Source organism: Prionailurus bengalensis, chromosome A1 (assembly GCF_016509475.1).
Source record: "Prionailurus bengalensis isolate Pbe53 chromosome A1, Fcat_Pben_1.1_paternal_pri, whole genome shotgun sequence".
In the NCBI taxonomy this organism is placed as follows: domain Eukaryota; kingdom Metazoa; phylum Chordata; class Mammalia; order Carnivora; family Felidae; genus Prionailurus; species Prionailurus bengalensis.
The window spans coordinates 137,618,320-137,634,190 of NC_057343.1; the positions used below are offsets into that span (position 1 = coordinate 137,618,320).

Below are 15,871 nucleotides of genomic sequence, written 5' to 3' on the forward strand. Positions count from 1 at the left end.
GGGCCGGGTGAGGCCGTGCAGCACATGACGCAGTGAGAGCAAAGAGCTTTTCATCTGACAGCCACCAGTCCCGAAGCACCAGGGCCTCTGTGCAGAGACAGTGGTGACCACATACATTTTCTTAGTCCTGACAGCTCTCTGAATAATTCACATAGTATAACAGTTCCGAATGATCACCTGAAGGCAAAGGCAAAACGCATAAGCCAACAGCAAAAGGAGATGGCATATAAGGAGAAAACGATTTTATTTTTTATTTAAAAAAATTAAAAAAAAAATTTTTTTATGTTTATTTATTTTTGAGAGACAGAGACAGAGACAGAGACAGAGCACGAGCAGGGGAAAGGCAGAGAGAGAGGGAGACACAGAATCTGAAGCAGGCTCCAGGCTCTAAGCTGCCAGCACAGAGCCTATGTGGGGCTCAAAGCCATGAACCATGAGATCATGACCTGAGCCTAAGTTGGATGCTTAACCAAATGAGCCACCCAGGGGCCCCTAAAATTTTTCTAATGTTTATTTATTTTTGAGAAAGAGACAGTGTGAGTGGGGGAGGAGCAGAAAGAGAGGGAGACACAGAATCCAGAGCAGGCTCCAGGCTCCAAGCTGTCAGCACAGAGCCTGATGCAGGGCTTCAACTTGCAAGCTGCAAGATCATAACCTGAGCTGAAGTCAGACACTTAACCGAGTGCGCCACCCAGGTGCTCCGAGAAAACAATTTTTAAAAAAGAGTGGTCAATTTCTTTTGCTAGTCTGATAGCCAAGTGATAAACTAAATTCCTCTCCCTACATCAGTCTATATTAGAATCAGCACCCGAGAATGCCACACTACATTTTGTTGGTGAAGATCAATTTCAAAACTGCTAAAACTTTGATGATTTTCATAAAACAAAGGTAAGTCAAAGCAGTGCATGGTCAAGAGAAGGTACCTTCTGAAATGCCTGTCTACTTAAGACAAAGAATGGAAGAACAATGAAATAATATGCATTTAAGAAACTCTGTAAATCAGGACACATTTTATGCACACTTAGGTTGGATGTTAACTGCCCTGATTCCATACAACTCAGGTTCTGAGGCTTCGATCTCCTGACCTGTCTTTCAATTCAGTCAGGGCATGAAAGTAAAGCAACCAATCCCCTGCTTGGCACAGTCACACTGTGCCAAATGAACCTCTCTGCTTTCTCTAAGGGTTACTAGACATGCTGTCTGAGCTTCCCTTCCCTCACCTGAAAACGATACCAAGGATGCGAGTTCAACCCTAAGTCTTGATTTCTTACCTCCTGGACTTCAGGTCTACAAGAGACAGAAAGATCTTTGTTAATACTGGGAAACATTTTACTAGCTGGCTGGTTTTCCCAAGAGAAGGCCAGAACTTTCCATTCTTTATCCCTTCCTCACATTGATTACCACAAAATATGATCCAAAGCCACCAGAACTAGTTTTCACCTTACCAGTGGTAACAGGTTTTAGAAGCCTCTTTACTGTCTCTTAAGGCATAAGTCCATAAGTGTAAAGCTACCAAGGTCTATTTTTATGTATAAAAATGAAAGCTGTAGCATATGAATACAATCATACATGATATCGTATGAATAAAGCTGTATGAATAAAATCATTAGCACACTGAAATCAAAATAAAAATTTATTACGGGGTGCCTGGGTGGCGCAGTCGGTTAAGCGTCCGACTTCAGCCAGGTCACGATCTCGCGGTCTGTGAGTTCGAGCCCTGCGTCAGGCTCTGGGCTGATGGCTCGGAGCCTGGAGCCTGTTTCCGATTCTGTGTCTCCCCCTCTCTCTGCCCCTCCCCCGTTCATGCTGTCTCTCTCTGTCCCAAAAATAAATAAAAAACGTTGAAAAAAAAATTAAAAAAAAAATAAATAAAAAAAATAAAAATTTATTACAAAGTAGAAGACTGCATCCGTTCTATCCACGAAGAACAATATTTGTAAAGATCACTTAGCTTACCAAGAAGTGCATAGCCATACAACTGGGAACTCAACCCCACTGAGTTATTTTGCTTTAGGCCTGGGAGTAATAGCGATGCACCAAAATTCCTCTCCTCTTCCCACTGCAACAGAATAAACCAGATCATGGTCCAGCCAAGGAACAAATTTGATTTTTAATGATTTTTAATGGGGGGGGGGGGAACATGTTATAGCATTAAGTAAAACAAACAAACAAACAAAAAATAACAAAATAACAAAGCTATAGGTTCACTATGATCCTAATTTTATAAAGAGAAGATATTTATGTTTAATGAATAACATAGAAAAGAAATACCCTCTGTTTACAGATTTCTGGGTAATGAAATTATGAGCAGTTTTGGTTTTTTGCTTTATACTTTCATTATCTTCCACATTTCTTGCAATGAATAAGAGTTCCTTTTGCAATCAGAAAAGCAAAACAAAACAAAAATAAAGAGTACACTCTGGACCAACAATGCCTTGAGACAATCAGTAAAGATTACACATGCTGTCAGCCCAATATTCATTCATTCACGTTGCTATAGCATGCTGGGGCCAGCTTTTGAATTTTAAACAATTCAGCAATGATAAGACTCCTTCTACTTCACAGTGTAAAAATAAATACAACTATTAGGTTGCTTTTAGATAGATTTGTGCCTCTTAAAAATAAATTGGACAATCAGAAACACTTAGTGATCATTTCTTTCAACTCAGGGTGCAAAATTACACTTCATTAAAATTGGAGCTTTTTGAGACATGGGGGGGGAAGGGGCAAAAATACAAGCATTGCTGAGCCTGCTACAGGGCAGCAAGAATAGTGAAGAGGGCTCGCATAGACTCTGGGCTCAGAGGACAGCCTTGGCAACCATCCAGACAATGAGAGCTGTGATCTTCCTGGTGCCATATGGGTGCACGTCAGCCAGGGCCCTTGTCCTGGCTTGAAAACAAACAACACAAAGCTCAGAGTGCCCTGCGCTGGTCTTTGCAGTCAGAGGTCAGGAAGGAAGCCGAGAATGAATGAGGCGTACAGGCTACAATTGTAGCCAGGTATAAGTGAGGCACCCTGGGTGTTAATGGGCACCCAAGCCTCTTTCCCGGGAATGGCCTTTGTGTACTACAAGCGTAATTTCTTAAGGTTTTTCTCAACCTTTGAAAAAAGCAAAAATCTTGGGAGGAAAAACAAAGCCTCCTCAGGCACTTGTGCAGCACAGATAAGTAAAAGCTGGTAATTTGAAGACCAGGGCATTTCACTTTCAAAAGCAAATCACCCTAAGGTTTGATTTCCCCCCACAAAAGCTGCATGAAAAGGGACCCAGTGAATAATAAATAAGGAGCCTTAAATTTTTTTTTCTTTTCTTTAGGGAAAATCATGGTCTGTAGTATCTAAATGTGATAGCGGTGAAAAGCCAAAAGAACGGTATCCTTGCTGCTCCGGGAATTGAGCAGGGGTGGTGATGGCAGCTGGAACAGGGACACTTCTGAAGGCACTTTTAGATGGATGAAAACCAACAAACGAAAGTCTTACAGATTTTTTTGGGATGATTCCCTGAAAATAATACAACCACCACTGCTTATATGAGAAGCTATTTATGTGTTAATGTATGAGATCAGGTCTCTTCCAAACCTGTAGCTTCTGCTGTATGTACTATCAAGGACGAAGTCAGGTGCTATCGTACCAGGGTCCTCAAGGTTTTCCTACTTGGTGCTTCCCATTAATACAAAGCAAATCTCATTCTCCCTCTCTCCTCTCCACTCCCCTCCACTGCTAGGTATCTCAAAGCACCACCTACGCTAGCTGTCTCCTTTCTGCCCCTTGAACTTACTCCACAATCCACTCTAATTTCCTTTCCTGCTCCATTATTCTATGGAAACACAGGTTACAATTGAGTGTCTTTAGGCCACTAAATTCAATGAACGTTTTAAAAGTCCTCATCTGACCTACCCTCTCAGAAGCATTCTAAACTATAAACCGCTCTTTTCCTGTGGTTTTTGTGACCTAATACAATCCTGATTGCCCATTTTCCTCTGTGCTTCACCTGCAGAAATTTATACCTATGTATATAAATTATGTCCCCAGTCCAAATGTTTCCATGAAGATTTCAATTTCCCTCATGAAATCTCTTGGTTGTCTCAAAGGCATCTCAAACTGCAATATGTTCATAGCCAAATAAATTCAGTCTTTTTCCAGGGTTCCCCTTGCAAACACATGACAACCTTTCCATCCAGATACACAAGTCAAAAACTGAGGAGATGATTTCACCAGTATGTTCCTGCCTCCACATATAGTTCTCCACCATATGTTATCTGCCTCCCAAATATGTTCATTGGCTACTCTTAAGTCCATACATTCTGGTCCCCACCTGACCATTACTGCCTACTGAGACAACCATAGTTGATCTAATCTCCTAACCACATTATAGCTGAGGTATCTCTTCAAAATTCAAATTGGATCATGTTACCCCTTCTTCTTAAAACTTTTCAAATGCCTCTATTTTTAGGATATACATAATACAGCTTAGCATGAATTACATTCTCCAACCTTACCTCACCCCATGCCCTTCTTACCATGATCTCTGTTGCATTTACATTGACTGTCTTCCTATCTTTTTCCAGCCCCCTTCTGCTTGCCATGTTTTTTCTGCCACAGGGCTTTTGCATGTGTTATTTCCTCTTTTTGGACTGTTCTTCCTCTCTTCAACCAGTTAATTCCTATTCATCTTTCAAGTATTAACTCCAGAAATATTTCCTGAAGGAAGCCATTCCTAACCTAAGTTTAGGATACAAACAAAAACTCCCCAATATAGACACTTTTCATACAAGAGGTCTTTGTAGACCCATTGCAGCTATAATTTTAAATGCATGTATTTGGTTTGTTTTGCCTTGAATGCCTGTATTCTTTGATTGGAAGCAGGAAATGTTTGTTTACCACTGTACAACCAGTGCTTGGCAATATATGGAAGGCAGCAGTTGCTCAATATAAATTTAACGAACTAATGAATGTGAGCTGGATTCGATGGCCTTTTCAGTTCCTACCCAAACTAGGATTTTCTGATGTTACATTGGAAGTTGAGGGTAGACTGTAGGGCCAGACCGCCTGGCTTCTCCAGGTGGCTTCAGCACCTACTAGCCGGGTGGCTATTATGTAACATCACTGCGCTCCAGTCTGCTCATCTGCATAGAGTTGTGAGGATTATATGCATTAATAAATTTAAAACACCAAGAACAGAGCTTGGTGTAAAGTGGGTACTATTTAAATATTGGTTACTGTTGTTACTGTTGTTATTCTTAGGATAACAAGAAACAATGATTAAATAGCCTTATCTAAGAAAGGAAAATGAAACTTGGTCTTCTGGACTGACCAAGAGCAACCTTAGGAAAACACTGATGTGAAGTGAACACACCCAAGCTTGTGGTCAGTTAGCTGCCTCATTGCTTCTCTGATATGCAAGTCCCACTGTCAGTGAGAATCAGTTATCCAGTTCTGAATGTCTGAGGTGCATTCAGCTTAGCTCTCAAGTTTCAAAATGCGCCTAAGGACTTTCGCTTGAGATTCTTTCAAGTGAAGGGACATCCAGTTCCACGCTGTCAAAAGCCAGTCACTAAAATGTACAGAAGGAACACTCATTCCTGGTTGTTTGGGGTCTCAGAGCTGTGTATCAGATGGCTTCTTTCAGATTCTGGTGGCAAGGGTTTTCTCCAGGAACCTCATCCCTACTAAAGAGTCACTGCATGCTTCTAAGGCTCTCAGTAGTACTTTACGGTCCCTCACTTACACTGAAGTCTGTCTTCTTGGCCAGGCAATGGTATAAAACATAGAGGGACAGAAGCTGAGTAGAAGGCACTTCAAAGGCTTCTTGCAGCATGATCTCGAAAACCACGGATAAAGCATCTGGCAAGAAGACCAAGTAAAGAGAGGAAATTAGTTTCAGGTAACATCTCCAAATCTGTATTTAACTATAAACAGTCTTAAAAAGTGGGGCATGAGAGGGGTGCCTGGGTGGCTCAGTCAGTTAAGTGTCTGGACTCTAGATTTTGGCTCAGGTCGTGATCTCACGGTTCATGGGTTTGAGCCCCACATCAGGCTCTGCACTGACAGTGTGCCGAGCCTGCTTGGGATTCTCTCTCTGCCTCTTTTCTCTCTCTCTCTCTCAAAAATAAATAAAACTTTTTTTTTAAAGTAGGGCATGATAGAAAAACAAACAGAATTAAGAAGCAAAAAATGTGAGCTCTGATTCTAGCTCTTCCACAAACCAGATCTTTCCAAAGTCTTTAGCTTCTCTTGTGCTTATTATTATGTACTAAGTCAGGTGCTTTTGCACCAATCTTTTCAAGGACGTTGAATAATCTTAATTTCTCTTAAATCTTTCCAGTATCATCTTCATAATGATTACCATTTGTCCCATCTACTTCAGAAGACTGTTGGACAGTCCATCAAGATAGTACATATAAAAAATGCCTCATAAATTGTGAATGAAGCAAATTTAAGGTATCATGTCCATCAGCTGGAGGAGCTAAGGCATACAGAAAGGAGGCAAATATATTTTCCAGGTCACCCTGACAAGCAGAGCAGAAGCTGGGTTGACTGCCCCATTCTGTGTTCCAGAACCTTCTCCCTGTTGGGGCAAAAGAAGACAAATGCTAGAGAGGATCCTAAATCCCACGTATTGTTTTAGAGACAGAAAACTGATGGCTATAAAAAGGATAATCAGGCTCAGTTTAAAAAGACTTGAAACACTGGAAAGAAAAATGCTCATTCATAAACTATAAAGCCCTGACTATAACACACAATATATTTGTTTCCACATGAATGCTGATCATAGAAGTTCAGACCTTGAGCAATTTTTATTTTCCTTTAAGATTCTAACATAGATGGAAGCCAAGAAAATCAAGTTCAGACAATGTCTTTTCCTTAATATTTGTTGTTAAATTAGAGAATGCTAATATTGGTTTAAAATATGGTGCCAGCACATAACATAGGCACAACACATGTTTTTGACTAAGTAAGTTGCTGTGTTAACCAATTTTTACATATAATCATAATTATAAGAGTTAGCACTGACTTGCAGCTGTTCCTATCCAGCTGGTTTTGTACATGTTGTTATGGTTCCTAATGAGGCCATAGGCAAGAACTTCTATATTCTTTTTGCAAAGGGGGAAATGGAGATAGACAGACCAAGAAGTCATCTACTAAGTCAGTAGCAAATAAGGACCTGGAACAGATTTAAAACAAACAAACAAAAACTCCAAACAAATCAATATTTTAAAAGAACACAATTTTAAGCTAAAACTCCACTTTAAAAAAAAAATCTGTTCTTTCAATTATTCATTACTGAATCCAAAATTACACAAGAAAAATAAATCAAACTTACTTTATCTTTTATTTATATTCTGCAGATCATTCAGCTTGGGAAGTGAAATTAGACTGGCTTATATAATTAGCTAACTTTTCCTCCAAAATCATTTATGTACTTTGATATTGCCTATCCTATTAACAATAAAAACTATAATACTTTCTTTTTTTACTATTATTTGAGAGACAGAGAATGAGCAGGGGAGAGGGGCAGAGGGAGAGAGACAGAAAAATCTTAAGCAGGCTCCATGATCACTGTGGAGCCCAATGCAGGGCTCCATCCCATGACCCTGCCTGCGATCATGCCTGAGTTGAAATCAAGAGTTGGATACTCAACCAACTAAGCCACCCCGGTGCCCCAAAAGTATAATAGCTTCTAAATCTTTGCCATAAATGACAATAATCTTCATTAAAACCTTATTTTTAGAAATCTTCAATATTATTTACTCTACATTTAGGGCAAAAAAAGTCCTTTGACCCCTCTAACATACCTTTTAAAGAAAGAGTGCAGGCAGAAAACTGCTTCTAATAATTTTCCAATGATATACTATTAAATGTGATGTTCATGGAGCATAGATTAAGGAACAGGGAAAAGCTAATTACCTTCCATTTGAATTCAGGAAATGTAGGTTTAACACTGAGTGAGAAATAGACAAGAGGGGATAATTGATATTTCAAAAAATAACATATAGCAAATAATCTTTGGCCATCAACAACTGCAAGCCTTTTGAGGGAGAAGATAAAGCAGAGATCCAAAGAGAAAGGAGAGAGGTGTCCACACTCAGGGCAGAAAGGTCCAGTCCCCAGCCTGAGCAGCAGGAAAGGTCATTGGTGCTGGTGTGCAGGAATGAGGGGATGGAACCCAATGGCAGGAATCACAGGATAAAACTGCCCGCCAGGGCATAACCACGTTCCTGAGGTAGTAACTCCCCAAACACAGGCCTGGCTCCCTTGTGGCTTCTCAGTACCAACCCTGAGGATTAAATGGTAGAAGGGGAAAGCCAGTGTGTGTCTTTACACAGTGGCAAGATTCCTCTTTCCTTCTTCACTGTCAGCACAGCCACAAACACAAGCATGCCGTAATAGGATTCCCTGTCCCATGGAGACTGGCCGGGGTCCATCTGACTCCTCTGTAGTCTGTTGCAATCCCCATCTTTCCTCGGACTCCCTTATTGTGGTGGAAGTTGAGTCACTTTGAATTAATTGCACAGGATTAGAGAATTTTGAGGGTAAAGAGATCTCAGAGATTACTCATCCACTTATTCTACAGATGAGGAAACAAAAGCTTGGGGAGGTAAAATGACTCTCCTTCATAGCAAGTATACTGCTCTTTCCAGGAAGACAACTGATTTTATAGTCTTACATTCCACAAAGAATAACAACTGTGATTTAAATTAAAATTAGCAAATGGTACTAAAAAGAGTCAAGCTAAGAACTGCATTACTATAATCTTAACCAGCCACGGGAGCTCAGGCAAGGTTTATCGCTTAACTAAATTCATTGTCCTTTGCACAAAGAGACATGAACAAATAAACCTGACAAACTCAGAGGAAAAAACCTGGATATGATTGTCCTATCTGGCCAAGTAGTATGGTAAATCAACTATGCATCTATTTCTGACTGAAAGAGTGATGTAAAGAGATGTCACTCTGAAATTTAGAAAACGAAATTGCCTATATTTACTTACCTTTAAGAGCTGAAGCTCCATTATAAATGGACCTGGGTTTGGTTTCTTACCTTTGTAATTTTCTTTTGTTATGAAAGAATCCATCAGTATATTGAATGTAAAGTTATCTGGAAAAATTCCATATTGGACCTGTAACGGCAATGAAAATAAAAGGAAAATAAGAGAAATATATTCACTTTCATTGTTTATAATATATGCCTATGCATTATTCATGACAAAACTTGCCACCATTAGCTTTCAGCCATTTGACTATCATTTTACAGCATCTGTGACAGTGAAATAAAACCTGTGACTCATGAGGTTTAGTAATTGGAACTTGGTCAGGGTAAGAAAGTTGTGAGTGGGTGTCTGATATAAGACGGTATGTGAAAATTAAAGCTCAATTCTAACACCTCATCAAAGCTAACAACAACAACAACAAAACAAACCAGAACAACAACTCTCCCCCGCCCTGATGTGCCACTGGTTCTGTGATTCTTTTTATAAGGTATGATTATCAATGCAAAACTGGACTCTCACGAGGAAGTACACATTATCACATTATGCAGCATTAAAACAATGCAGCATGGTTTTCTGGTCTTTATTTTTTTCTCAAACTTTATTGAGCTATAAGTGACATGCAACACGTAAGTTTAATGTGTACAACATGATGATATAATACATACATATATATACACACTGAAAATGATTATGATTACCACAATAAGGTTAGTTAACACATCCATCATCTCACATAAGTAACACTGTGTGTGCGCATGTGCCTGTGTGTATGTGTGGTAATGATAACATTTATGATCTTAGCAATTTGAGATACCATTGACTATTGTTAACTATAGTCACCATGCTGTCCATTAGATCCTCAGAACTTAACTTACCTTTTAACTTAAACTTTGTACCCTTTGACTAACATCTCTTCATTTCCCCCGACCCCCAGCCCCTGCAATCTACCATTCTATACTTTATTTCTATGAGTTTGGCTTTTTTGATTCCACATATAACTGAGATCATAGGGTATTTGTCTTTCCCTGACTGATGTATGTCACTTAGCATAATGACCTTAAAGCTCGTTCATGTGGTCACAAATGGCAAGATCTCCTTCATTCTGATGGCTAAACAATATTCCATTGCATAGATATACACCACATTTTCTTTATCCATTCATCTGTCACTGGACAAGGGTTGTTTCTATGGTTGACTATTGTGAATAATGCTGCAATGAATATGGGGGAGTAGGTATCTCTCTGAGATCCTATTTTCATTTCCTTTGGGTATATACCCAGAAGTGGGATTGCTGGATCATATGGTAGTTCTTTTTTAAATTTCTTGAGGAATCTCCACACCATCTCCCATAGTGGCTGCACCCAGTGCACATTCCCACCAACAGTAAATAAGGGTTCTCTTTTTGCCACACCCACACCAGCATTTGGTATATCTTGTCTCTTAGACTGTTTTTTAAAGACCTTAGAAATATGCTAACAAAATATTACTAACTGAACTTCTGTTCATGAGCAGTAAAATATTCGAGAATCCAGATTTCCCAAAATGTAGATCCTTTAGCATCTGCCTAAGAATTTTCTAGGAGTGCTTTAAACAATGCAGATTTCTAAGCCTCAGACTTACAGAATTAGAATCTCTGGGAACAGGGCAAAGAAACCAGAAGTTTTAGTGAGCTTTCTATGTGATTTTCATGCACAATCAAGTGTGATTACTAATCATCTAGATTGTGGTTATATATTTATTTGTTTTAAATTCTTGCTTGAGGAGGATTAACTACCATCTTCCACCCTGCCCCATTCTTCCTCCACCAACTACCAGAAGTACCTGAGGAAAATTTTCAAATTATACACACCCCCTAGGGGAGTCTAATAGTCCTAACCCCCCAGTTGTGAATCACTGCTGAATTGAGTCACTGTTACTGTAGGCTGGATGGGATGCCTCAGATATATTGAAATGAAAAAATGGTTTAGAAGCCACTGTTTTAAAGGCTGGAGCTCGTGGGAAGTTTCTCTATTTCTCAAAGCAGTCATCCAATTCAGCACTAGTCCTCAGGGGGGCATGGCAAAACCAAAATATTTTAGAATGATAAATCATTTGGGGCGCCTGGGTGGCGCAGTTGGTTAAGCGTCCGACTTCAGCCAGGTCACGATCTCGCGGTCCGGGAGTTCGAGCCCCGCGTCGGGCTCTGGGCTGATGGCTCAGAGCCTGGAGCCTGTTTCCGATTCTGTGTCTCCCTCTCTCTCTGCCCCTCCCCCATTCATGCTCTGTCTCTCTCTGTCCCAAAAAATAAATAAACGTTGAAAAAAAAAAAATTTTTAAAAACTAGAAGGAGCCTTAGATATCAATCGGTCGGTGATTCTCAACCCTGGCTTCAAATGAGAATCAACTTGGGAGCTTTAAATGGATACCAATGAGGGATGAATAGGCAGCGCACAAAGGATTTTAAGGGCAGTGAAACTATATGATACTACGTGACACTATAAATATATACATATCATTATACATTTGTCCCAACCCACAGAATGTACAATACCAAGAGTGAGCCCTAATGTAAACTGTGGACTCTGGGTGATTATGATGTGCCAATATAGCTTCATCAATTGTAAAAGATGGATCACTCTGATAGGGGATGTTGATAATGGGGGAAGCTGTGCATGTGTGGGCAGGGAGCATACAGGAAATCTCTGTATCTTCTGCTCAATTTTGCTGTGAACCTAAAGCTGCTCTAAAAAATAAAGTCTATTAAAAAAATTTTTAAGATATTAAGAAAAAAAAAAGTTAAAGTCTGTGCTCCAGAAAGATTAGTTAGATTAGAATCTTGGGGGTAGTGAAAAGCATCTCTAATTTTTAAAAGTGTCTTGTGTGATTCTAATGGACAGCCAGGGTTGAAGATCACCGGTTTAGTACAATTCACTTGACTCCGAGTTGAAAACACTAAGACCTAGACAGATAAAATTATGTGCCTGAACTTATGGGCACTTGGTGGAACTTATGAGGTTACAGCCTGGCTCTTCTGACTCCTTGTCCAGTGTTCTTTCCACGAAAAGACTAGAGTAACAGAAAATGAGATAAACTTTTCTGCATTTCTATACCCTTCTTGTTTTGTTTTCACAGACACCTTCTGTGAGTATAATCTGTGTCATTAAACTCTGAACTGATAAGAATAGGATTTGATTCATTCCTTCCTCTGGGCCTAACAGATTTATCAGCAAACCTGTTTATCTGCATTATTAAATGATAAGCTTCCTGAGGGCAAGGATAGGATACTGCTCATTTTTACAGACAATGCCATACCCAGTGCAATGTCTCACATACAAACTGTCTGCAATGCACATTAAGTTGAATTGGGTCCAAGTCATGGGACCAAAAGCTACCAAAACCAAAACTTTTATACCCTTTTGAGTTCTAACATACAAGCCCAGTGACACTAAAGAGGTAATATATTTTCACAGAAATACTGTTAAAATCTTTTTATGGTCAAACTAGAGTTATACCTTGAGACTCACAAAAATAACATTCAAATATTTTGCTTATTTTATACTTCAATTCATACTATAAAGGTTAAGACTCAACCCTTGATGGAATGTAATGTTCAGAAAAACCCTAACCATAGGGGACTCTGGGGCTCGAGGAGAGGAGTCAGGGAATTTAGAAGAAAGACATGTTTTGAGTAGCCTAGGAATACTTGTCTTTTAAAAATTGTGTAAGATAGGCTGAATATTCTGGAGATCATATTCCAGCAAAGTGGTCATGTCTTTTTCCCTAAACATCACCAAAGGGAACTGGGCAAGAAATCCACGTCTTAGGGATCAAGAATGAAATGACCATCAGTGCCAAGTTCTTTTGACTCAACTTCCTTTTGCTTTTACCTGTCCATTTCCAAGTCACTAGGTGTGGAGAAGCACAGGCTATGGGAATTTTTATATTTAATTGTTGATTAATTTCTATTCAGTTCCATTCTAAAAAGGATATCTGAGAGCAATATCAAAAGCTATTTCTTGTCCTATTCTTTGCTGTACTATATAGTAGGTGTATCATCTAAACTGAGGAAAAGAAGGTACAAATACCTGGAAACCACTCACCTTATTTACAAGAGTATATAAGGCTTTGTCTTGTGCACCGTATTTTAAACACTGCCTAATCCAGGTGTGGATAGTCCAGTCTCTCAGGTACCAACAATTGGGGCTGTGTCGAAATCTAAATAAAGCATGAGAAGAGAGAAAACTGGTTTTTAGCTCTGAAACATCAACGCCAAAATACATCCCTCATAAGTAGGTCCTTCCTTAGATATTTACAGATGTGCAGTCAGTGTGACCAAAAGTCATAAAAGTCAACAGTCAATAAAAACTTGAAGATAAAACTTGTTAACTATAAAGTATGAAATGGGAAAGGGGAGGTAGAATAATAATAAATAACAAATAAAAGTATTATAAAAATTGTATTCCTTATTTAATGCCTCTTGATTCAACACCTTGTTTTAAAATAGGAAATTTAGGGGCACCTGGGTGGCTCAGTCGCTTAAGCGTCCCGCTCTCAGTTTCGGCTCAGGTCATGATATCACAGTTCATGGGACTGAACCCCACAATGGGCTCTGTTCTGACAGCATGGAGCTTGCTTGGGATTCTGTCTCTCTCTCTGCCCCTCCCCTGCTCAGGTGTGTGTGTGTGCGTGCTCTCTCTCACAAAAAATTAACTTAAAAAAATTTAAAATAGGAGATTTGTAAAAAATGATCTGGTGAAAATGTTTTACTAACCAGGGCATTATATAAATATCATTTCATTAGAAGAGAGATATGAGGCTGAAGCTGACACTTTTGAAGTTTAAAATAAAACAGGTGATGCAAAAATGAAGAAAGGAATGGCATAGCTACTCTGGAGGGGAATCAGCTTTGGGTTATACTGGTATTTCTTACGGCATGTAGGAGATATTGGGATACTCTTCACTGAACCAAAAGAGAACAAAAAAGCAGAAAGGAAAACAAAACTTAACATCCAGGTCGTCCAGGATCCATACTCCCAACCCACTGCCCCCTTCAAAGCTCCATTCTAGCTCTTCAGTTTTTGCATTTCCTCTCCTCTTGCTTCCTGTAGCTCCCGACATGGTTTTAAAAAGCCTAAGCAGCCAGGTGTATGTGTCAATACTATCATACAAAAGAAGGAACTTCAAAAGGGATGCTGAGTGCTGCTCAGTGCCTCAAGTTTGCACACATTGGTGACATCTGGGGTTGGAGCCACTTCTTGTCCTGGGGGCATCCCTGCCACAGACTGAGGGAGAAAGGAGACAGAGCCATGAGCAGGGGTTTAAAGAGCTCCGTGGTTCCTTTTTTTGTTTATCTGCTTTGATTGGGACGCATCCTCACACTTCGTATCATGTCAGAGGAAGCAAGCTCCCGTCTTTTCTTTAATTGTCCAGGAAGCACATCAATCTTTAGGCTGTACAAAAATCAAACTGTTTTCTTAAATAAAAAAGGTAAGACAAAAACTTGCAGCGAAAGGATTTTGTGTCATATATGAGTCAAGAATACAGCTAATACTAGTGTTTTTTAGAAGCTGGTTATTCAATCTGCCACCTGCTATTTCCTGCCATCTGCTATGGGGATAGTTTCCTGCTGAACAGGTTCTCTGCCAAAGTAAAAGCTGAGAAAAAGAGAGGAAGTGTGAAGTAGTATTTAATTTAGGATATTTATTAGTGCTCTGGTGAGAAATTTGGCAAAAATAAGATCTGAAGATGTTTTATGGATATGGAGTCACCCAGACCTCTCCAGACTTTTGAATATCTTACATTTTGCTGGAAGTTATTTCTCACTCTTTCTCTTTAAAAGAGAAAAAACAGAAAGAATAGATGGGGCACCTGGCTGGCTTCGTTGGGTACAGCATGCAACTCTTGATCTTGGGGTCATGAGTTCGAGCCCCAAGTTGAGGGTAGTTTACTTAAAAAAATAAAAATAAATAAATATACAGCTCTTAAAACATAAAAGCAGAAAGAGAGAAATATGCCAATTTATGTTCAGGATGAGAATGACCCAGCCAGAGAGACACTGTAATGGGTGCCCAAGATACTAGATCTAATGAGATGCTCTGCAGAGACATGAAACAAAATATATCTGTTAGTATTTCATGCTTTCCCTCACATTTTAAAGTCAATAGTTGAGCTACTTGAGTTCTTCCCCTCGTTACTCTGAAAAATCTGAGATTTAAAGCATAATGGCCAGTTAAAAGTTTATTTTATTTTTCAAAGAATCGATTCAAGAGAAATACCAGGTGTACTGCCTAAATGATGGTGATGCTGTCTTGCTGGCCTGTGAGCTCCCTGGGCAAGGAGGGCCATGCCACCTTGCCCCACACTGGTTCCTCGGTGCCAGACACAACTGGTGGCCCAGAGGACGTTTCCAGCAAGTAAAAAATGATTTCAATCAACAAACGTATAAAACGCTATTATGTGCTAATTACTTTGCTAACATGTATGGCATATATGAAGAACGGTCAATTCCCTGTAATCAGCGGCATTTATAATCTCATCACAAAAACAACGTACACAAACATAGTTTAACAATAGTACAAGGTGGAACACAGTGCTAAGGAGACAAAGGACATTGCTAGTTGCTTAGAAGCGTTTGGGGTGGTAGTGACTATTAGGTTCAGTCCACTTTTCCTTTAAAAACAAACAAACAAACAAACATAATTTAAAAAGCCAATTGCCTTCTTTACCCAAGATTATTTTAAACTTAAACTTCATTTTAAGATCTAATCTTCTGCCTTAGGATGGCTCCAATAACTACAAAAGTTATGACTTTTCTTTCTGATAGACTTTAAGAGCACCACGACCAATTCCAAACAAATACCCTTTTCTTTTATTCACAATCAACAGGCCGTTTTTAGGTTC

General features: G+C 39.4%; 1 protein-coding gene across 3 annotated transcripts in view; it reads right to left on the reverse strand.

The window, feature by feature from the left end:
* Positions 1–15,871, reverse strand: part of MRPS27 (mitochondrial ribosomal protein S27) — a 94,377-nt gene that overhangs the window by 13,208 nt on the left and 65,298 nt on the right. For all 3 annotated transcript variants that reach the window (XM_043588539.1, XM_043588619.1, XM_043588694.1), the window contains 4 exons: positions 13,072–13,186; positions 9,043–9,121; positions 5,729–5,844; positions 1,957–2,059 (listed from right to left, as the gene is read on the reverse strand). In XM_043588539.1, coding sequence (XP_043444474.1) covers positions 1,957–2,059; positions 5,729–5,844; positions 9,043–9,121; positions 13,072–13,186 — 413 coding nt within the window. The remainder of the gene's footprint in view (positions 1–1,956; positions 2,060–5,728; positions 5,845–9,042; positions 9,122–13,071; positions 13,187–15,871) is intronic.